The sequence below is a fragment of the Nelumbo lutea genome, chromosome 2 (genome assembly GCF_056320005.1).
Source record: "Nelumbo lutea isolate HS-2025 chromosome 2, American lotus-T2T, whole genome shotgun sequence".
NCBI lineage: Eukaryota > Viridiplantae > Streptophyta > Magnoliopsida > Proteales > Nelumbonaceae > Nelumbo > Nelumbo lutea.
The window spans coordinates 5,861,247-5,883,478 of record NC_142685.1 but is presented as its reverse complement, the minus strand read 5'-3'; the positions used below and the strand labels follow the sequence as shown (position 1 = coordinate 5,883,478).

Sequence of the window (22,232 nt, the reverse complement as noted above, 5' to 3'; positions counted from 1 at the left end):
GGCAAGGGGACCCTCTACACCTTTCCATTTCACTCTAATAGCAGAGGTGCTTAGTAGAATGATCTCAAAGGTTGACAAAGAAGATGCGATTAAAGGGTGGAGAATAGGTAGGGATGGTATTCTAGTCACCCATCTCCAATTTGTAGATGATATTCTGATTTTCTGTGAAGGGGATGATATTGAGAAAGTGAGAAATCTCAAGGATCTGGTTAGAAGCTTTGAGAGATTGTCAAATTTGAGTGTCAACTTTGAAAAGATTTGTGTAGCTAGTGTTAACTTGGAGGATAGGGAGGTGGAGGCTATAGCAAGAAGCTTAGGGTGTTCTATCTTGTCCTGGCCTATGACCTACTTGGGGCTTCCATTAGGGGCAAACCCTAGGGAGAGTAGCTTTTGGTGTCCAGTAGTAGAGAGATTCTAAATGAAGTTAACCTCATGGAAAAAAAAACTATATATCTTTGGGGGGTAGAATCACGTTGATAAGAGCCACACTTGCTAACTTACCAACCTATTTCCTGTTTGTGTTTAGGAAACCACCTAGGGAGGCTAAGAAGCTAGAGAAGTTGATGAGAGAGGAAGGGAGATTAGGGTTAGGGAATTTGATTGAAAAAAATAAAGCACTGCTAGGGAAGTGGTTGTGGAGGTGGCTAGTGGAGAGAGAAAGACTTTGGCATGAGGTGGTGGGTATTATTTACGGTCATGGTTCAAAGTATCGATACGCCTTTGCGTATCGATAGAGGTGTATCAGTACTTTGAACCATGCAAAAATATGGTTTTATTTTCATTAAAAAATAGTGGGGTCTCGAAACACCTGTAAACAGGCGTATCGGGACCCAAAGGACATGATACGATATGCCCGATATGGGGAGTATCGTATCGATTTTTTGAACCTTGTTCACGATCGCTCAGAAAATGGATGAGATGCTAGAGTATCATGGCGGACAACCTTGGCAGCACCTTGGAAAGCTATTCATGGCATTCTCCTTCAGTTTCTCAGTTTTGTCAGGTATGATGTTTGCAGTGGTAACTCTGTCCTATTCTGGGAGGATACTTGGGTTGGAGAGGCTCCATTGAAGGACCTTTTCCCTTCTTTGTTCTCTATTTCAAGGTATAGAAAGGATTTTGTGTCAAAGTTTTTTTTTTTTTTTTTTTCATTATGAATAATCCATTAACACCAAATTGGGACTTTGGGTTTTGTAGAGGTTTAAGGGAAGAGGAAATTGTGTCTCTAACAACTCCGCTAAGCCTACTTTATATAGTGTGTTTGGACCCTTTTGAACCTGATAAATAGATTTGGATACCCCAGTCGAATGGATCCTTTTCATGTGCTTCTTTCTTTAAATCCACATTACTCAGTCTACTCCCAACCAGCCTTTCCCTCTTAAGGAAATATGGTGTAGGCCTGTCCCCCCTAAGGTTATGGATTTTTGTTGGGAAGTGCATCATGGGAAAATAAATACCTTAGACATTCTACAAAAGAGAAGGCCTTTTCTTTGTCTCTCACCTTCTTGGTGTATTCTTTGCAGGTCACATGGTGAGGACTGTAAGCATATACTAATTTCTTGTTCATTTACTGCAGAGTTATGGGAGTGGCTCTTCTCATTGTTTGGGTGTAGGTTGGTTAGGCCAGCAGAAGAGGAAGAATTATGTGGAGGTGTGCAAGAGCAACGCTGATCTGGTCCGTGTGGGAAGAAAGGAATACCAGAATTTTCCAAGAGAAGAAGAGAAGCCTAGAAGAGATGAAGGACTGCATTCTAAATAGGGTGAACCTGTGGCTAAAATCACTGGACCTATTCCATCAATTCTCGTTTAATGATATTTGGAGGAATTTGTTAGCAATGGCTAATTGTTCATCCATAAATACTAAAGTGAGTATGGCTTGGGAACCCCCTCCTGAAAGCTTCTTGAAGCTGAATTTCAATGGAAGTAGTCTTGGTAATCCAGGTCCGTCAGGGGTGGGAGGGGTACTGAGGAATGAGACTGGGAATGTGGTTCTTATTTACTCAGGACCTATAGGAGTTGGGAACTCTACTAGGGTGGAACTTGCTCCTGCTATCCAGGGAGTACAACTATAAATGCAGATAGGTGTGGAATAGTTGATAATAGAAGGGGACTCCAAGGTGGTATTGGGCTGGCTACAAAACCCAGACTCTATAGTGTGGTGTTTTAAGAATGAAATTAAAAGATTCTACAAAACAGTAGAATCTGGACAGTCACCCCCTTGGGTTCTTTCACTTGTGCTTCTTTCTTTAAATCCCTAACACAACCTTCTTCTTTGGGTTTGTCCTTCCCTGTTAAAGAGATGTGGTGTCTTCCTATACCTCCAAAGGTTGGGAGTTTTTTGTTGGGAAGCCTTTCTAGAAAGAGTTAATACAGGAGATTTACTTCAAAGAAAAATACCTAATAGTTGTTTGTCTCCTCACTGGTGTGCTCTTTGTAAAGCTGATGGTGAGTCTGGATACCATTTACTAATCTCCTGTCGGTTTACTAAAGTCATTTGGGAATGGTGTACTTCTTTGTTTGGGTGCAGGTGGACCCCCCCTTTGAATGGCAAAGTTTGTTCAGTTCCATGCTGAGTTGGTCAACAAAAAGGGCCAAGATTATGTGGAGATGTATGAGGGCTGCAGTTTGTTAGACTGTTTGGGGGGAGAGAAACTCACGGATCTTCTCAGAAAAGGAGAGAAGCTTGGAAGTAATATTGGAGGTCATCCATTATTAGGGTGATACATTGGTTGAAAACTTTGGCATTGTTTGCAGATTTCTCAGTGGATGAGATGCTAAGAAACTGGAAGGAGATCGCAGAATTAGCTTCAACTAAGAAGGCATCAATCTCTTGTTGGATTCCTTCACCTCATGGCTTCATTAAACTGAATTTTGATGGCAGCAGTATGGGTAACCCAGGGCCATCCGGTATAGGGGGAGCAATAAGAGATGAACAAGGGAATCTGTTAGCTATGTATTCTGGACTAATAGGGGAGGGAGATTCCTTGAGGGCTGAGATTCTTGCAGCTCTTGAAGGGGTACAAAGAGTCAGGGATATGCATTTTAATAAACTGATCATAGAAGGAGACTCTGAAGTTGTGGTGAACTGATTAAAAGAGGATAACTCTAGGATATGGAGTTACAGCAATGAAAAGAGAAAATTTAAGTGGCTGACTAAGGATATTGAAATTCAGTACAAATGGGTAAACAGAAGTGCAAACTCACTGGCAGATGGTCTAGCTAGACAAGGGGTGAACAGAAACTCTATATTTTGGGCTGTATTGTAATTGTATCTTGGTGTTCAATGGTTGTACTTGGGTGCTAAGATTGTTTAGCCCCCTTGCTTTGTAATTTTTCATAATCACAATTCAATACAATTCACAGTTATTGATCCAAAAAAAAAAAAATTCAACTGCCTAACAAGGAGCTTGACAGTGAGAATACAGTGGGTGGGGAGATCAGCAAACTGTATGGCTGATGGTCTTGCAAAGCAAGGGGTAAATAGGGAAAGTTTGTATTGGGCTCAATTGTAGACTGAATCTGTTTTCTATCTTTTGTCTTTCTTCCTATTGTTAGGAGAGGACGCAACTCATGCCTCTCCACAGGAAGCTTGTAACTGCATTAGTTTTCTATTAATAAAATTTATCTTATCTTATTTATCAAAAAAAAGCCACAAATATCTTCATAGAGCATTCTTCTAGAATACTCCCCCTCTTGGACTCTGGTTTCTTAAGTAATACACAGTGGAGTTGGCTTCAACTTTTGGCCATGGATATTGGGCTTACTAGAAAGCCCACTTAGTTTTGGGAAATATAAGTAGTAAAGGAATTGGAATGAATCTAAAGCCACATGGCGAGGTCTATCTGTGCTGTATTAATAGTGAAAATTACTTCATAGGATTTGCAAGGAAGTTATCCATGTCTAGTTGCGAGCTCAAGAGTGTTTTGAGCTCCTTGCCTACTTATGCCCTATCTTTATTTCCTATCCCTGCTAGTATAGTAGGGAAATTGGAAAAAACTGATGAGGGATTTTTTATGGAATGGTTGGAAGGAGGGGGGAAACTTCATTCAGTGGGCTGGAAAAAGGTTTGTTAACCCAAAAAGAGTGATGGTTTGGGGGTAAGAAGCTTGAAGCTCCCAAACAAGGCACTTTTAGGGAAGTGGCATTAGAGGTATAATGAGGAAGTGGGCAGTCTGTGGAGGGAAGTTATCCATGACAAATATGGCCAAAGGGGAGATAGCTGGGATCCATGTGGTGTTGTTCCTTATGGATGTATTCAAAGTACTGTGGAAAGGTATTCAAAGGAGATGTTGTTGTGCACTGTGGAAAGGTATTCAAAGTACCAAATCAGAATTCTTACAAGGAATAAGATACAAAATTGGGGATGGTATGAGAAGAAGGTTTTGGGAGGATCTCTGCTTTGATGAAGTTAGGTTGAAAGATTTATATCCTGGATTGTTTGATTTAGCTGTGAACAAGGAAACTTTGATGGCAGACCGGTTGACGTTTTAAAATGGGGCAGCAGTTTGGTCTCCTACTTTCAGGAGGAATTTAAATGATTGGGAGGTAGAGCAGTTGGCTGACATGCTACATAAGCTGTATAGTTTTATACCAAGTAGACTAGGGGAAGTTGATAAAAGAGATTGGAGATGGTGCAAGGATGGCTGTTTTACAGTTAATTGTTTTTATATTAAGCTGGTAGAGAGGGGGAGAGAAAATTTCCTTGGAGAGTGCTTGGTGCACAACTGCTCCAAAGAAGGTTGCTTTTCTTATGTTGATGACCTCTCTTAACAAATGTTTGACTAGAGATTGTAGAGAAGATGGGCCGAATGGCCCATAGGCTGTTTATCTTTTTTATCTTTTATGTTCTTTGTTGTAATGGGCCTTAATCTGAGCTTTATTATTTCTTATGTTATTTTTTTAATTTTCTGTCCAACTAGGGGTATCTCTGTAAATTACTAAAGTTTAACTTAATGAAATGGAATTAGGGGTGAAAGAGAGGAGGCTATGTTCGAAAATCTCTCTCTTTGAACCCTAGTTGCCGCCACCTTCTTCTCTCTTCTTGCAACCTGATTTCTGCTACTTTTTAATCAGTCCTTTCTTTTCAAAAGGCTGTTTTTCTTCTTGGTATCAGAGCAGGCTTGACTTTTCCCTCTTTTCACCTCTTTTTTCCCATACACAGTATGGAGAACTGAATCGTATGAATAGTTAAAGAAACATGTTTCAGCCCAGTTGTTAGTGGTTTCTGGAGAGAAGGGGACTGGCTTTGTTGTCCTCCTGACAGATTCAAGTGTGTTTCCCGAAACCCTAATTTTTTAGAGAAATTTGATTGCGGGCCCCACAGGGAGTTTGACCTGGGCACTCAGTGACTGAAGGTCTTCTCATCCTTCATCTTGAAGATCGAATCAAGTGGATTGGTGTTCTGTGAAGTCTACAAGGAGTGGCTGAGATTTCTCTGTTTCTCCCGACTTCCGGGTGTGATGCAGGTACCTGGTACGGCTGCATAGAGGTTGGCTCACAACACAGTTTTTGTTCTGCCTTCATTTGTTGTTATTCGAAGTTGTTAGAAGTTATTTTCGAAGTATTTAAGAAGATGAACCCTTCAGAAGTTGAAAACAAGTATGTTGTTGAATCCAGACAGGTTCCGGGAGCCTCTGTAGACTCTCTACCGGCTGTGACCACAGTCAAGCTGGATGGAACTAATTATCTAGCTTGGTCACAATCAGTAAAAATTCAATCTGCAGTAGAGGCAATTGGGGTTCTATCTCCGGGAGCAAGAAAGCTCTTTCGGAAGATGATCCATCATATGAAAAATGGATGCAAGAAAATTATACGGTTACTGGATGGCTTGTGAATTCAATGCAACGACAGATTAGTCAGCACTATTTGTGGATGAGTTCAGCAAAGGAAATTTGGGATAGTGTTGCTGAAACCTATTTCCAGAAATTAATTGTTGCCAGGGTTTACAAGTTGTGAAGTGATGTGAAGAATTTGAGACAGGGGGAGAAACCATTAGCTGTGTATTTCTCAATACTGAAGTCTTTATTGGCAAGAAATTGGTTTGATAGAAGCTGTAGCCTAGGACACCACTAATGATGATGAGACCTATAGGAAACTTGTTGAGAGAAATAGGGTGTTTGAGTTTTTGACAGGGCTGAATCTTGAGTATGACATCACAAAGCAAAATATTTTATCCAAGGATAGTGTTTTATTGTCTCAAGCCTATGCCTTGGTAAGTAGTGAAGAAAGCAGGAGACTTGTCCAGGTCCAAGGGGCTGGTCTAGATGATCACTTTGCTAATATGGGAGTGAAACCCAAGGGAGTTGTAGGGAATCTAAGTGGCTCAGGGAAGAAATAAATTATTTGTGAGTACTATAAGAAGCCAAAACACACTATAGACAAGTGTTGGAAATCGCATCCTGAGCTTCTTCCTCTTTGGTTTCAAAAGAAGACTGATAATATGAAGGCAGGGAGTGCCAATATTGCTGTTGGTCAAGATAGTGACAGATACCAAACTAAAGAGATGACTGCTAGTGAGCAGTTAGCAGTTATGAAGGCAGAATATGAGAAGTTTGGAAGGATGATCAGTCACTTAGAGGGTGTGGCCTCTTCTTCCAACCCTCTAAGAAATTCAACCTCTTCTGCATTTGCTCATTCAGGTATACGGGCTTCTGCTAATCATGCAACTATTTCAGGTAATCGTAGGATCCCTTGGATTATCGATTCTGGTGCTTCTGATCATATGGCCAGCCTTTCCACTTTGTTTCTTATGGTTTACTTCCTGGCCGTGGCAAAATAACCCTAGCCGATGGCTCTCTTGCTCCTATCTCCGGCAAGGGAACCATCAAGGCTACAAATTCCTTGGTACTTCCTTCTGCTCTTCATGTACCCAAGCTAAATACATATTTGTTATCTATAAGTAGCCTAACTAAGTCATTGAACTGCTGTGTAACCTTCATTTCTTCCTACTATGTTTTTCAGGATCTGGAGTCTCAGAATGTGATTGGGAGTGGCCATGAGGCGAATGGAATATATTTGCTGGACATTCTTGGACAAAGCCATGAACAACCTGGAAAAGCTTCTTTTGGGTCTACATCTACAGAGTCCATCAGTCAAGTCATGTTATGTCATTTTCGTTTGGGTCATCTTTCTTTTTCTGCATTAAGTCATTTATTCCGAGAACTGTTTAAGAGAATTAGTCTGTCCAGTCTTCATTGTGAGTCGTGTGAATTGTCAAAACATTGTAGCAGCAGTTATCCTTTGAGTAATAAAAGATCTTCTTCTCCTTTTCATATTGTGCACTCTGATGTGTGGGGGCCTTACCACTTACCTTCTGTGGGTGGTTACAAATATTTTGTCTTGTTCATTGATGACTTTTCTCTCGGTTCACTTGGATATTTTTGATGAAGTCCCGTGATGAAATTCCCTGACTTGTGAGGCAATTCCATGAATTTGTCCTAACCCAGTTTGATACCAGAATTGAAATTTTTAGATCTGACAATGCAAAATAATATTTTGAGAAAAACCTGACCTACTATCTTACTGATTTGGGGGTTATTCACCAAAGCTCCCGTGTTAGGACCCCAGAACAGAATGGAGTTGCTGAAGAAAATAGGCATATTGTTGAAGTTGCAAGAAATATTCTATTTGCCTCACATGTCCCTACAAAATTTTGGGGTGATGCTGTTCTCATTGTAACCTACATAATCAACCGTATGCCATATAGGGTTTTGGGGTTTAAGTCTCCATTCAGTCTTCTTCATCTGGGCAAGGATCTTTTTCCTATTCCTCTTCATGTCTTTGGCTGCACTTGTTATATACATATCCCAAGTGTCTAGAGACATAAATTTGAACCAAAAGCCCACAAATGTATCTTCCTTTGTTATTCCCCCACACAGAATGGTTATTGTTGTTTTGATCCGAAGACTGGCACTTGGTATGCCTCCATGGGTGTCACCTTTGATGAGCTCTCTTCCTTTTATGATTCTTCTCAGGAGAGGCAATGTCCAAAGGGGGAGAATTTGTCAAAGTTGTTTGCTCTTCCCCTTCCTGTCTCAGTTGAGTCTTATGTTGAGACTCTTCCTCCTTCAAATGAGTCAAGGGAAGACCAGTCATTTCATTCTCATTCCAGTGCTCCTATCCCTCATCCTTTACCTCTTCGTCCCTTTTTAATCTCGCGTTGTACCAAAGGCAGAGAACCAGAAATGAACAGATTGTTTCCCTTACAGCACATGAGCCTCCTACACTTCCAGTCACAGAAGAGATAACAGGTATTGATATAGCCCCTTTGGAGTCATCATTCCCAGACCTTGATACCCCATTGTTATTAGGAAAGGAAAAAGGAAGTGTACTACACATTGCATTTCCAAACACCTTTCTTGTAGTTTGCTCTCTCCTTCATATTTTGCCTACATTTTTTCTATTGCTTCTAACACAATTCCTAGGTCTGTGTCAGAAGCTCTTACTATTCTAAAATGTGGGGATGCTATGAGAACAGAAATTGATGCCCTGCACAAGAATGAAACTTGGGAAGTGGTTGATTTGCCTAAAGGGAAGGATCCAGTAGGTTGTAAGTGGGCTTTTACTATTAAATATCATGCTGATGGCACCATTGAAAAGTACAAGGCTAGGCTGGTTGCTAAATGTTATAAACAAACATATGGGATTGATTATTTGGAGACCTTTGCTCCTGTTGCCAAGATGACTTCTGTGAGAGTTCTGCTATCTCTGGCTGCACACTCAGACTGGCCACTTTATCAGCTGGATGTAAAGAATGATTTTTTGAATGGAGAGTTACATGAGGGGGTCTATATGTCTCTTCCTCCAAGGATGTATGAAACAGATATGAAAGGGAAGGTCTGCAGGCTAAAGAAATCTCTTTATGCACTTAAACAATCCCCTAGAGCATGGTTTGAAAGGTTTAGGGCTTCCCTTCTTAGCTTTGGCTATGTACAGGCACAGTCTGATTATACCCTCTTTGTGAAGAGGAGAGGATTCTTGGCCGTTTACCTGATTGTGTATGTTGATGATATTGTTGTTACTGGTAATGATGTATCAAGGATTAATGATCTCAAATCCTTCCTTCATACAGAGTTTGAGATCAAAGATCTGGGGGAATTGAGATACTTTCTTGGCATAGAAGTTGCTAGATCCAAGGATGGGATCCTTATCTCTCAGAGAAAGTATGTACTTGATTTACTCTCTGAAACAAGAAAGATAGGTGCTAGACCAGTTGCTACTCCTATTGATATGAGTCATAAACTCTCTGCCTTAAATGGAATATTGTTGAAAGATAATGGAGTCTTCCAGAGACAACTTGGAAAACTTCTCTATCTGTGCATGACTCGGCCAGACTTTGCATATGCTGTCAGTTGCATTAGTCAGTTCATGCATGCTCCCAGGGATACTCACATGGCAGCAGCAGAGCGGATTTTGTGTTCTTTGAAGGGTTCCCTTGGAAAGGGAGTTCTATTTGCTAAGCATGGCCATATGAAACTTGAAGCCTACATAGATGCTGATTGGGCCGGAAACATTGATGACAAAAGATCTACCTTTGGGTACTGTAGCTCGGTGGCAGGTAATATTGTCTCTTGGAGAAGCAAGAAACAATCAGTTGTTGCCCGATCTTCAGCCAAAGCTGAATGCAGAGCCTTGGCTCATGGAGTTTTTGAAAGATCCTTGATAGAGGAATTGGGTATTGAAGCCAATGATGTTATACTGTGATAATCAGACTGCCATCAACATTGCTCACAATCCAGTACAACATGACAGAACTAAACATTTTGAAGTTGACAGACACTTCATTCGAGAAAGAGTAGCTTCTAGAGAGGTGTGTCTACCTTTCATCATTTCTGAAGGATAGTTAATTGATTTCCTCACCAAGGGCATTCCCAAAGCTAAATTTCAGCATGATACTGGCAAGCTTGGCATGATGGGGGAGTGTAGAGAAGATGGGCCGAATGGCCCATAGGCTGTTTATCTTTTTTATCTTTTATGTTCTTTGCTATAATGGGCCTTAATCTGGGTTTTTTTCTTTCTTATGTTATGTTTTTTAATTTTCTGCCCAACTAGGGGCCTCTCTATAAATTACTTAAGTTTAACTTAATGAAATGGAATTAGGGGTGTAAGAGAGAAGGTTATGTTCGAAAATCTCTCTCTCTGAATCCTAGTTGCCGCCACCTTCTTCTTCTTCTTCTCTCTTCTTGCAACCTGATTTCTGCTAGTTTCTTTTGATTTTCTGCAACTTTTTAAGCAGTCATTTCTTTTCAAAAGGCTGTTTTTCTTCTGAGATAATTTACTGAAAAGGGGGATTTTATTGTATAGTACTATGTTTTCTGTACTGGGGAAGTGGAATACGTTGACCCCTTATTTTTGCCTTGTTGTTTTTCTAGAAGGTTGTAGTCTAAGGTTTTAGACATTTTAGGGCTACACTTTTGTTTTTCAAATTCTGTGCTGCAGCTTCTAACCAGTTGGCATTTGAAGGGACTGAGTGAAAAAAGGGATAGTAGTTTGGGAAATGATTCCTATGACAATTTTTTGGACTGTGGATGGAAAGAAACAACGGAATTTTTGAAGCTGTGGAGAAATCAGGAGTTTTAATTGTAAAGGAACTATGGGGTAGAATTCACTCTTGGTTTGCAGTGAACAGAAGTTTTTTAGATATTCCTCATAGCTCTTTTCTGAGTTCAACTTTATTATTTTGTAATGGTTGAACTTTATTTATTTATTTATTTTTGTACAGATGGTTATATTGTATTCACAACTTCTTGCTGTGTAGAGTGGGGGTGTTTTTCTTTAATACAATACATTACCTTTTTTCAAAAAAAAAAAGGACATAAGCTAGTGTGACACAAGTTGTTATTCCTGTTTTTCTTTCTGTAATACCCATATGAAGAGTTCTATGTAAAAGAGGATTCAATGTCCTCCTCCTTTTGTGTCTTTGTCATACTGTATATGTTTTGTTGTTATTGGTGAACATAGCCCCCCTCAGTACAGCTCATCCTCTCAAGCACGACCTAGAAAGGTTGTTTTATTAAAAGAAATTAGCAAACTTGAGAATACAAAATATTCACTTTAGAAGCACTTCTACCCTTCAGTTTTAGGTGTCTAAGCTTCATGGACTATTGGAACCTTTTGGCATCCATCCAATAAAACATGAGCATCCAAGCCCCATTGCTATTTTCTTGGAACTTCTATTTTGGATATCGCGGGGTTACTTTTACATGACTTTTATTTTAGCTTAAGGCCATTTCTCCCTTTTAAGTTGTTATCACTTTATTTTTACTATTAATAAAATTTTTAGGTGGCCATACCTTCACCCAGAATAAAGTTGGGGGCTATCAAATATTAATTGTTATAAGTGCACTTAGAACCATTTTCTGACCTCTATTGGAACTGGTTTTCTTGCCTTATATTGCTTTTATATATTGGCAGAGTAAATACAAATAGACCAGTGACATTTGCTCAGAATTTGCAGTGCTTTATGAACTAGTTTGCATTATATATTTTTTTCAAATCACATATATGATGGCTTTGTGAAATGTTCAGTTCCTTTTGATCACTGGATCAGTTCTTTTTGTATGTGAACTGAATTCAGAGCAAGAAGAAAATAGATCTAGGGCTGTCAAGAATAGTCGACCCCCACCACAAAGAGTCTCTTTTATACTAAAGAGATAAAAAGTAAGTACAGTTATAAGAATGCCCTTACAGGGCTGAAAGATAAAAATAACAAATAAAATAATAAAAACTAAGATACTGTACAACAAGAACTACTCTAATAATGTACATCAAGATATATCTTCACGCTCCCCCTCAAACTGATGCGTAGACATCAACATCAGTTTGCCTACAAGAATGAGATGTCGACTTTTAGTCACGGCCTCGGTGAAGATGTCAGCAATTTGCATGTGAGAGGCAACATGAGGAAGAAATATAGAACCTGCAACAAGGTGGTCTCTAATAAAGTGACAATCCACCTCGATATGTTTAGTCCTCTCATGAAAGACTGGATTAGATGTGATCTTGATAGCACTGGTGTTGTCAGCATAAAGAGGGATAGGAGTAGGAAGAGAAATACCAAGATCAATGAAAAGTGACTTCAGCCAAACAATCTCGCTACATGCAGAAGACATAGCTCTATACTCGACTTCAGTGGAAGACTTAGAGATAGTTTGCTGTTTCTTGCACTTCTAGGAGATGAGAGAGTCACCCATGAAGACGCACCACCCAGTAGTGGATCGGCGAGTGTTAGGGAAACCAACCCAATCAACATCAGCATAAACCCTCAACTGTATGGATGATGAGGAAGAGAAAAACAGTCCCTGAGAGGTAGTGTCTCTAACATAACGGATGATGTGGTGTACTGCAGTCATATGAGGTTGTCTTGGGGCAGAGACAAATTGACTGGCGACCTGAACAACATGTGAAATATCAGGCCTGGTCATAGTAAGATAAATCAAAGAGCCAACAAGCTGACGGTACAAGGTAGCATCAGGAAGGATGAAGCCTTCAGATTTAGATAGCTTGACATTCAGCTCCAGGGGGTATCAACATGCTTCTCATCAGTGATTCCAGCTAGTTTGATGAGATCAGAGGCGTATTTTTGTTGATAAACAAAATATCCTTGATTGCTATGATGAACCTCCAAACCCAAGAAGTAAGTGAGAGGACTTAGGTCCTTCATGTGAAATGAGTTATGAAGTAAGGACTTCAGCTCACAAATGTCGTCATGGTCATCCCCCGTTAGGAGCATGCCATCAACATATAATAGAAGAATAGTAATACCCTGGGGTCTTCTCTTAACAAAGAGGGAGTATTTAGAGGAGCCCTAATTATACCCAGCTACAACAACAACATTCCGGAAGCGCTCAAACCAAGATCTAGGTGCTTGTTTCAGGCCATATAAAGACTTCTTCAGGCGACAGACACGTGAATGATCATTGCAATATATAGGCGGAAGTTTCATGTAGATTGTCTCCTTTAATTCACCATGAAGGAACGCATTCTTCACATCTAATTGGTAAATAGTCTAGGAATAAACAACAAAAATGGCCATAAGAGTCCGAACTACGGTGGTCTTAGCAACCGGGGCAAATGTTTCTTCATAATCAATCCCATACTCTTGACTGTATCCTTGGGCAACTAACCGAGCCTTATATTGATCAAGAAAGCCATATGATTTCAGTTTGATTGTATAGACCCAACGGCTTCCAACAATTGAAGCATCTAGAGGAGCTGGCACAAGATCTCAAGTGTCATTCTCATGGAGGGCTTGAATTTTGGCATCCATATCTTCTTTCCACTGAGAACTTCTAATGGATTGCTGATAAGATCTAGGGATATCTGTGGAAGAAAGTACAACAGAAAAGGAACTATGGTTTGAAGGAAAACCATATTGGTTAGGAGGTCGAGAGATATGGGTAGAACGACGAAGTGGAATAACCGAACTACTATCTCAAATAGGAGGATCTTGGGTCAAGGTATTACTTACAGAAGATATCTGAGATGAATGCTCTAGACCGGGTGGAAGGGAGGGTTGTAGGCACAGGAGCTGGGACACGTAGCCGCTTGTGGGTGAAGACAAGAAGATCTCTCTCAGTTGAGGAAGTAGTAGTGTCATTTGAATCAAAGTCCTACAAAACAGAGATGAAAGCAGCAAACAATCTAGCAACCCCAACAAAGGAGATATGTTCAAGAAACACACATTTTGAGAAATCCGAATATGACGAATAGCAGGATCATAACACAAAAATCCTTTGTGGTCAAGACTATACCCCACAAAGGCACACATAGCAGACTAAGCAGTTAATTTAGATCATCCACGAACAAGAAGATGAACAAAACAAAGACAACCAAAAACATGAAGGCTAGAGAAATCTGGGGGATAACCAAAATATTATTGGAAAGGAGAAGTGTTGCCTAGAACAGAGGATGGAAGAAAATTGATCAAATACACGACTGTACTGGCTGCTTCTACCCAAAACGAAGTTGGAGTATGAGACTCCTGTAGTAATGTCCGCACAACATTTAGAATATGCCCATTCTTCCGTTCAGCCACACCATTTTGTTGTGGAGTGTCTGGGCAGCTGCGTTGAGACTGAATTCCATAACTCCTCAAGTAGGCCTGAAAGTCTCTGTCTCTATATTTTTTGTGCCGCAAAAAATAAATCCAAGTATATCTGGTACAATCATCTATAAATAATATGAAATATCTGTACCCCAATCGTGAAGTAATAGAAGCAGACCAAACATCACTATGTATTATCTCAAAAGGTTTAGTGGCATGTTTAGGTGTACGAAGAAATGGTAAAACATGACTTTTACTCAAACAACACGTAGTGCAAGAAACATCAAAAGTATCAGCAGGGGAAATTTTATTCTTAATCAAACCAAAGTCAAAGGGAATATGGATGACCCAATCGTTTTTGCCATAAATCCCAAACATTATTTCTATCTCAACAGAGAATCAAACAAAGAAGAACTAAGTAAAGCTGAGGATGCCCCGATTGAGACTTCTCAAACTCCAACGCAAATAGACGGCCTAGCCTACACCCTTTTCCCTTCACCTTCCCTGTGTACCGGTCCTGTATCAAGCAACCATCATCAGAAAAGGTGATCTGGTTGGTGACAGTTGAATGGACAAATCATTACTACCAATGATGTCTAACTTTTCACCACTAGCAATAATAATATGTTCATGGTGAGTTTTAGTGGAAGGGATTGGGTGATTGAGGTAGGCTCCTGTCATATGGTTGGTGGCACCTGAATCTATAATCCAAGCATGTGAAGGGGAAGAACAATATGCAGAGAACTTACCAGACAAGCCAATAGCAGAGAAAGCAGAGGAAATAGCAGAAGATACTGGTTGCCGAACCCTTTCTTCATGTATGACACCTATTGATTCACCTTTCATTGAAGACTCACCCTTGGTAGATACAATGTCTGTTGCTGGTCCATCTGTTGCCTGATAGGTCCGGGGCTGAGTCTTTTTCTGAGAGCCCTTAGCTGGTCGGACTGGACAGTCTGGAATGATGTGACCATGTTGCTTGCAGTAGGTACACACATTCTTCTTCTTACAGTGAGATGCAATATGTCCAAAACCCTTACACTCATATAGCACTAGGTTTTGGAGAGGTCCTTGGGGGTTGGTTTCTTACCCCCATGAGCAACAAAGGCTGTTTCACCCCAACTTCAGCCATCTTCCCATCAAACCTGGCTGTAGTGAGAAGTCTAGTCTCTTCTCTCAGAAGTTCCCCTAAAATAGAATCCATATTTGGAAATGTACCCCTACTTAGAATGTTGGACCTGATTATCTCATATTCAGGTCTAAGTCTCATCAAGAACTGAGTCACCTTTCTCTTCTCAAAGTGCTTCTGAAGATATTTCACACACTCCATTGGATCCGAGGGTTCAATGTGAACAATCTCATATTCAGCCACTAATCAAGAAAACCAGAATAATACTCCTGTATCCTCCAATTTCCTTGGCTGTAAGAGAATATTTCTGATTCTATCTGATATTGTTTAGATACGTTAGACTGTTGATAAACTTTTTCTTGATACATGTACATCTCATATGCTGTTTTCATTCTCCTCATAGGTATAGATATATGATAGTCAATAGAACTCAGAATCCAAGAAACAAGTTTACCATTATCCAACTTCCATTGTTGTAAAGCTTTGGCCTCGGTCTCAGCTGGTTTGGTAACTGTTCCATTCAGATATCCTTCTGAACCCTTTCCCTCAACATAAAAGTCGAAGTGGAACTTCCACATCCCATAGTTCTGTCTACTCACCTTTACAGGAATGATATCACCTTTGTATGAAGCCATTACAGCAAGAAAATAGCACAAATAGGGTTCGACTGAAGTTTAAAGAAATTAATCTGAAGTAAAACTTGATCCAAAGACAAGTGAAATAGGCTGTAATCAATCCAAGAGAGTTAAAAAACTGAGATAGAAACCCCTTACTTTCACCGGAGATTGTTCAAGATCCAAAACAAAGAAAAGCTGAACACAGTCTAGAAAAGGAAAGTTTGGGTGCAGCCGCCAAGAAGAAGAGTCCAGATCTCTCTCAAAACTTCACGGATCTCTGTAAAAATTTTAGAATATGTTGAGAAGGGCTAGGCGACAACTCCTTTCAATTCTTGCTGCAAACGGAGGTCAAACGAGAGAGATCCAATAAAATCTCTCTTTGGGTGCGCAGAAAATAGAAGAGTTCTTGGATAGATCAAAACAGTCCAGGACCACTTGGCAGAAATGTAGGTTCTCAATAGATCACGAAGACAAGATGGATCAGAGAGAAGGAAGATCAAAGAGCAACAATCTGCTCTGATACCATGTGAACTGAATTCAGAGCAAGAAGAAAACAGATTTAGGGGTGTCAAGAATAGTCGACCCCCACCCCAAAGAGTCTCTTTTATATTAAAGAGATAAAAGTATGTACAGTTACAAGAATGCCCTTACAGGGATGAAAGATAAAAAGAACAAATAAAATAATAAGAACTATGATACTTTACAACAAGGACTACTCTAATAATGTACATCAAGATATATCTTCACATTGTCAATGCATCTTTTTATGCTATTGAGTTTTGTTGTATGTTGTTATGGTGCACTTTTAAACTATTATATTCATCATTCTTTATTCTGTCAGTGCAGCTTAGTCACCACAAATTTTCTTGTCTGCAGGCATGTTGAAGATTCCATTTGTATTCTTGACAAATGGTGAGTCTCTCTCTAGCCAAAAGAGCACATTAAGCTATCTTCTACTTTTTTTTTGATAACAAATAAAAAGAAACTTTATTAATTAAAAGGAAAAAAGTACAACTTAAGTACCTATCAAGAAAAAGTACAACCACAGAGAGGTAATGGGGCAGCACCCAAACAACAAAGAGAAGAAGCACTATACATTTTTTATTACAATTTATAATTGGCTGCTGAAGCTCTAAGCAGGCCCAAAAGAGAGATCTAATCCACTACTTTTCATTATCTATCAAGATCTAATCCAATATTTGTTGTTCTCTTACAAAAACACTGTGATATGCAATGTTGTTGCAGCTTAGTATATCTCTGATTCTGAATGTAGTTGTTCTGAAAGGACCTTTCACACACTCCCAATTAGAATTGTTGGTCTAAAGTCTTTGGGATCTTCAACTCCAGATTTCTTTGGGATCAGAGAGATGAAGAAGCGATATTGCTGATTAAATTTAGACACAACTCAGTAGGATGCTGGACAGAATTTTATGGATGCTTTCTGTTTTATTCGTCTTGCATATTATCATCAGTTAGATGTCCTTCGAATGGATTAATTCAGTGAAATTGTGCATGCATGTATGAGCTTTCATCCTTTTGAACTTTTCTTATTGCAATTTGGACATTGTTTCGAATTATTTCCAGATAAGGAATCCTCTGGGTACTTGTCTTATAATAGGCTAACACATATTGCCAAACTATTTTAATAGGAGGTGGTGTACCAGAATCTAAACGAGCCTCTGAGTTAAGTGAACTTTTGGGAGTAAACATTCTACCTTTACAGGTATTATTCTGAAGATCCAAATATCTTTCTGTGGCCATACGACAGTCATAGGACTTGGCATCTCCATTGGTATTTGTTCTTCTGCAGGTTGTACAGGGCCATTCACCTTTCCAAAACCTAGCAAAGAGGTAGGTCTTGATTGAAATATCGCACTACTGAAATTCACCATCTAAAAATGCATTTGTTCAGGCACATTATTTACATTGTTCTCTTTTTCGCTTAGGTTGCAAAATGTTCATTATTCTACTAATTAGTGGAATCTGGAAGTGTATTCGATGTGTTATGTTTTTATTAAAGGTTATTTGCTTTTAGCAGATATGAGAATCAACTCGTTGTTGCTGTTGGAAAAGGGGAACCTGCTACAGTGATGTTTGAATATGGTTTTAAGTAGGTATTCGCATGATTGTCATAGTTCAGTTATTCCTTGATCTTTTGAGTTGGGACTTTCTATTCCATTAAACTATTACATATGCTATCCAGCATGCATCTTCCCTATAGTTATACCTGCTTAATTGATTTTATTTGCAGAAATGTACTTTCAATAGATGAGTACTCTTCCTACTTTGATGGCATTGATCCCCTTTCTCAGTTTAAAAACTGGGCAATTAATGGGGAAATTAAAAAGAGGAGCACCTCCAAGGAGATCACTGCAAGACACAATATTTTCTCTGAAAGAGTTAAAGCAGTTTTTATTGTTAGTGATTCTGTTGACTGGAGCAGGGACATCCAGGTCTTCTTCTTGAGCTGTAGCTTACCTCCTTCCTCAGCAAGACTTATTTTTTGGCCATGTGTCTTTTAAGAATATTGTTGAATACATCACTCAAATCAGGTGATAATTGAACATTCACTGGTGAAAACATAGCAAGGATTCTCCTTTACCAGTATAAGCGATCAAAGGACTAGATGAATCAATGTCTACTTTGAAAATTAGAATCCATTTGTGCCACACCATGAAGTGATTCTTATTTTCATTTTCATTTTCTTTCTTTTATTTTTTTAGCGAGAGGGGGAGAGAGTTTTAGGGAAATGCTTCCAGTGGGAAATCCCATCTGGTTGGAACTTACCAAGGAAACATTTCTGCTCGAATACAAGGTAACCTACTGGAATTGCATGTAGGAAGAGGACAGTGTTTCTTTTTTCTAGATTGAATAGGACAATGTTTGCTGCATCCATCTACCCCCTCCATAAGAAAAAAACAGAAAACAAAAGAAGCTCTTGATAATAATGATAACAACAACAACAACAACAACAACAACAACAACAACAACAACAACAACAACAACTATTATTATTATTATAGAAAACTAAATTTTCTTATTTCTTAGAAGGCTCTTGGGCCAAAACCAGTGAGGTGCATGCCTTTTTTAAGCAAGGTGCAAAAATACAAAAAAAAAAAGCTAAAAATCAAAATAAAAATGTCAGAAAATTAAAAAAAGCCAAAAATTTAAAAAATGCAAAAAATTCAAAAATATTAAAACATAATGTTAATAAAAAAATATAAACTTAAATTTTAAAATAAATGTTTTAAATAACCTATTATCTAAAGTTAAAATACATACACATAACATGTAAAGCATATTCAAATGAAAATTTAAAAATAAAAGCAAACATATAAGGCATTTTCAAGCATGTAAAACCCACAATCTCTTTTTTTTCTTCAATTGCATTACTTCAAGTAGCTAATGTGATGTAAAACATATTGCATTCTTGATTCTACTGCCTTTGTACCACGCCCCTCGAGGCAAGCCCAATCAAATCCATGTTAGGGTCTTAAATTATTATTCCTTACATAAAAAATAATGATTTTATAACTTGAATTGCCTTTTAAGAAGATATATATTTTTGGAATGAATGAATGAACAACATTAGCAAATAGGGGGTTCTCGGAGTCAATGCTGTTTTTTCCAGCAAAAAGCATTGGGCTAATAACTGGAAATGATATCAGGTTCTCTGTGACATTCTAAGAACTGGGGGTCTTCCTGGGCGGGAGAATGGGCAGCAACCACGACTGTGTTTTGCAAATGATGATCTTGAGTATCAGGTTAGTTGAAATGCTAATTTGGAGATTTTGTTTTGAGAAAGCTAAAAATAGTCATCTAGACAACAAAAGGTCAATCAACATCAAAACAGTAGGAATTTGCTGAATTAAAAAATATGAAAGAAAGTAGTTTCTTGAAGAGAGAAGGAGGAGAGAAGAAGAAGAGAAGTTGAAAAGAAAAGAGAAGAGAAGAATTAAAAAATATGAAATAATCTGGCCGCCCCCTTCACTAAAATAATAGAACAGTACAAAGACAATTATGCCCTTATAGGGTGGCAAAACATAGAACATCATATATAACACTCTAAAAACATAATAAAATTTGGACTCACATAACTACTGTGGTCCCCACCTCCTATCTAACAACTAGCATAAAACATCTACTCAGAAAAACATCATAAAACTAATTAATCTTTAACACTCCCCCTCAAGTTGGGAGTAAATGTCACACATTCCCAACTTGCGTAGATCATGTTCAAGCTTGTTCCTTGCCACCCCTTTAGTGAGAACATCAGCCAGCTGCAACTTTGAAGAGACATAAGGAAAACAAACTTCTCCGGTTGTTACCCTTTCTCTTATAAAGTGTCTATCAACTTCAATGTGTTTTGTCCTATCATGCTGAATTGGATTGTGGGCAATATTGATTGTAGCCTGATTGTCACAATATAACATCATAGGTTCCTCTGCTTTCACCCCAATCTCACTCAAAAGAGATCTAACCCAAAGAAGTTCTAAGACACCATGAGACATGGATTTATACTCAGCTTCTGCACTTGACCTTGCCACAACAACTTGCTTCTTACTCTTCCAGGAGATCAAGTTTCCACCTACAAAGGTACACACTCCTGATGTAGACCTCCTGTCATCTAAGCATCGTGTCTAGTCTGCATCTGTATAGGATTCTAGCTTCAGATTCTCATGATTTGAGAAAAGAATGCCTCTGCCAGGGGGCTTTTTCAGATATGCAAGTATTCTCTCAATAGCTTCCCAGTGCTGAAATCGAGGTGCATGCATGTACTGGCTCACAACACTGACAACATAAGAAATATCTGGTTGTGTCATACACAAATACAACAGTCGGCCCACCATTCTTTGATATCTCCCTACATCCTTTACCAATTCACCATCCACACCATTAATTTTGTGATTTGGATCAATAGGAGTGTCTGTTGGTTTGGTCCCTAGCTTCCCGGTCTCTCGCAGTAGGTCAAGTACATACTTTCTCTGTGAAATGAAGATCCCATGCTTGGATCTTGCAACTTCAATCCCTAAGAAGTATTTGAGCTCACCAAGATCTTTGATCTCAAATTCTTGCTGCAATGATTTTTTGAGATCATCAATCTCCACTAGATCATTTCCTATCACCACTATATCATCCACATACACAATCAGAATTGACACCAAAGCATCTCTCCTTTTCACAAAGAGGGTGTGATCAAACTGTGTCTATGTGTATCCAAAACGGACGAGTGCCCCTCTGAACCTATCAAACCAAGCCTTAGGTGATTGTTTCAGTCCATACAGAGATTTTCCGAGTCTGCACACCTTTCCTTTACCAACATTTTCATAAAAGCCTGCTGGAATGTCCATATATACATCATCCTGTAAATCACTGTTGACGAAAGAATTTTTGACATCAAGCTAGAACAAGGGCCATGAAAAGGTGGCTGCTAGAGATAAAAAGATACGAATTGAACTCATCTTAGCTACTGGTGCAAAGGTTTCCAGATAATCAACACCATAGGTCTGAGTATACCCTTTTGCTACCAACCTTGCCTTGTACCTCTCTATCTTGCCATCGGCCTTATACTTCACTATGAATACCCATTGACACCCGATTGTCTCCTTGTCTGGGAGGAGATCAACTATTTTCGAAGTTTGGTTTTTGACCAAAGCATTCATCTCATCTTGCATGGCGGTTTTCCTCTCAGGTTTGGAGAGAGCCTCAATAACATTCCTGGGTATAAACACAAAATCCAGGGAAAAAAAGAAAAGCATGGTAGGAGGGTGATAAGTCACTATAGGAAATATGGTGTGAAATGCGGTGGGCTGTACACTTTCTCTTCCCCTTACGAAGTGCAATGGGAAGATCAAGGTCAGTGGGATCAACTGCAACAATGGTGCTAGGGACAGAAACATTATCATCAGAAAATATAACAGGCTCAGGCTCAAGAGGAATACCTGGAACTGTATCTACCAAATTTGGAGTTTCAGAAGGACTGACAGAGAGTGGTGTGGGTCGAGGATGTGTCGAGTCAACCATCATTTGCCGGCGCTGATATTGCTGTGAGGCTGCTTGTAGTGGCTCAGGTAATGAAACTGGAGGTGCAGGTGCTGGCTGAACTGATGGTGTAGGTGGTGGTTGAACTGATGGAGGCACCACAAAAACAGGAAGAAGAACAAATTGTACAAATTGTGAGTTCTCCTCCCCAAAACTCTCTTCCTGAGGAGAACCACTTGAGAAGAAGAGTGTGGATTCGAAAAAGGTAACATCCATAGTGACAAATCTGCTCCTCGACACTGGGTCATATCAGCAATACCCCTTTTGGTTCTGAGCATACCCAAGAAAAACACATTTCTTGGCCTCAGGATCCAATTTCTTGTGATGAGGGCCAAGAATGTGAACAAAAGAAACACAACCAAAAACCTTCAGAGGTATATGAAATATCTCTCCATCTGGA

General features: G+C 39.3%; 1 protein-coding gene across 2 annotated transcripts in view; it reads left to right on the top strand.

Annotated features, from left to right (window-relative positions):
- Nucleotides 1-22,232, top strand: part of LOC148868273 (hydrolase family protein / HAD-superfamily protein) — a 48,794-nt gene that overhangs the window by 5,567 nt on the left and 20,995 nt on the right. The window contains exons 3-8 of one of the 2 annotated variants that reach the window (XM_088970323.1): nt 16,667-16,702; nt 17,440-17,513; nt 17,601-17,641; nt 17,829-17,900; nt 18,042-18,243; nt 19,459-19,554. In XM_088970323.1, coding sequence (XP_088826449.1) covers nt 16,667-16,702; nt 17,440-17,513; nt 17,601-17,641; nt 17,829-17,900; nt 18,042-18,243; nt 19,459-19,554 — 521 coding nt within the window. The remainder of the gene's footprint in view (nt 1-16,666; nt 16,703-17,439; nt 17,514-17,600; nt 17,642-17,828; nt 17,901-18,041; nt 18,244-19,458; nt 19,555-22,232) is intronic. The other variant, XM_088970324.1, reaches the window with a different exon arrangement.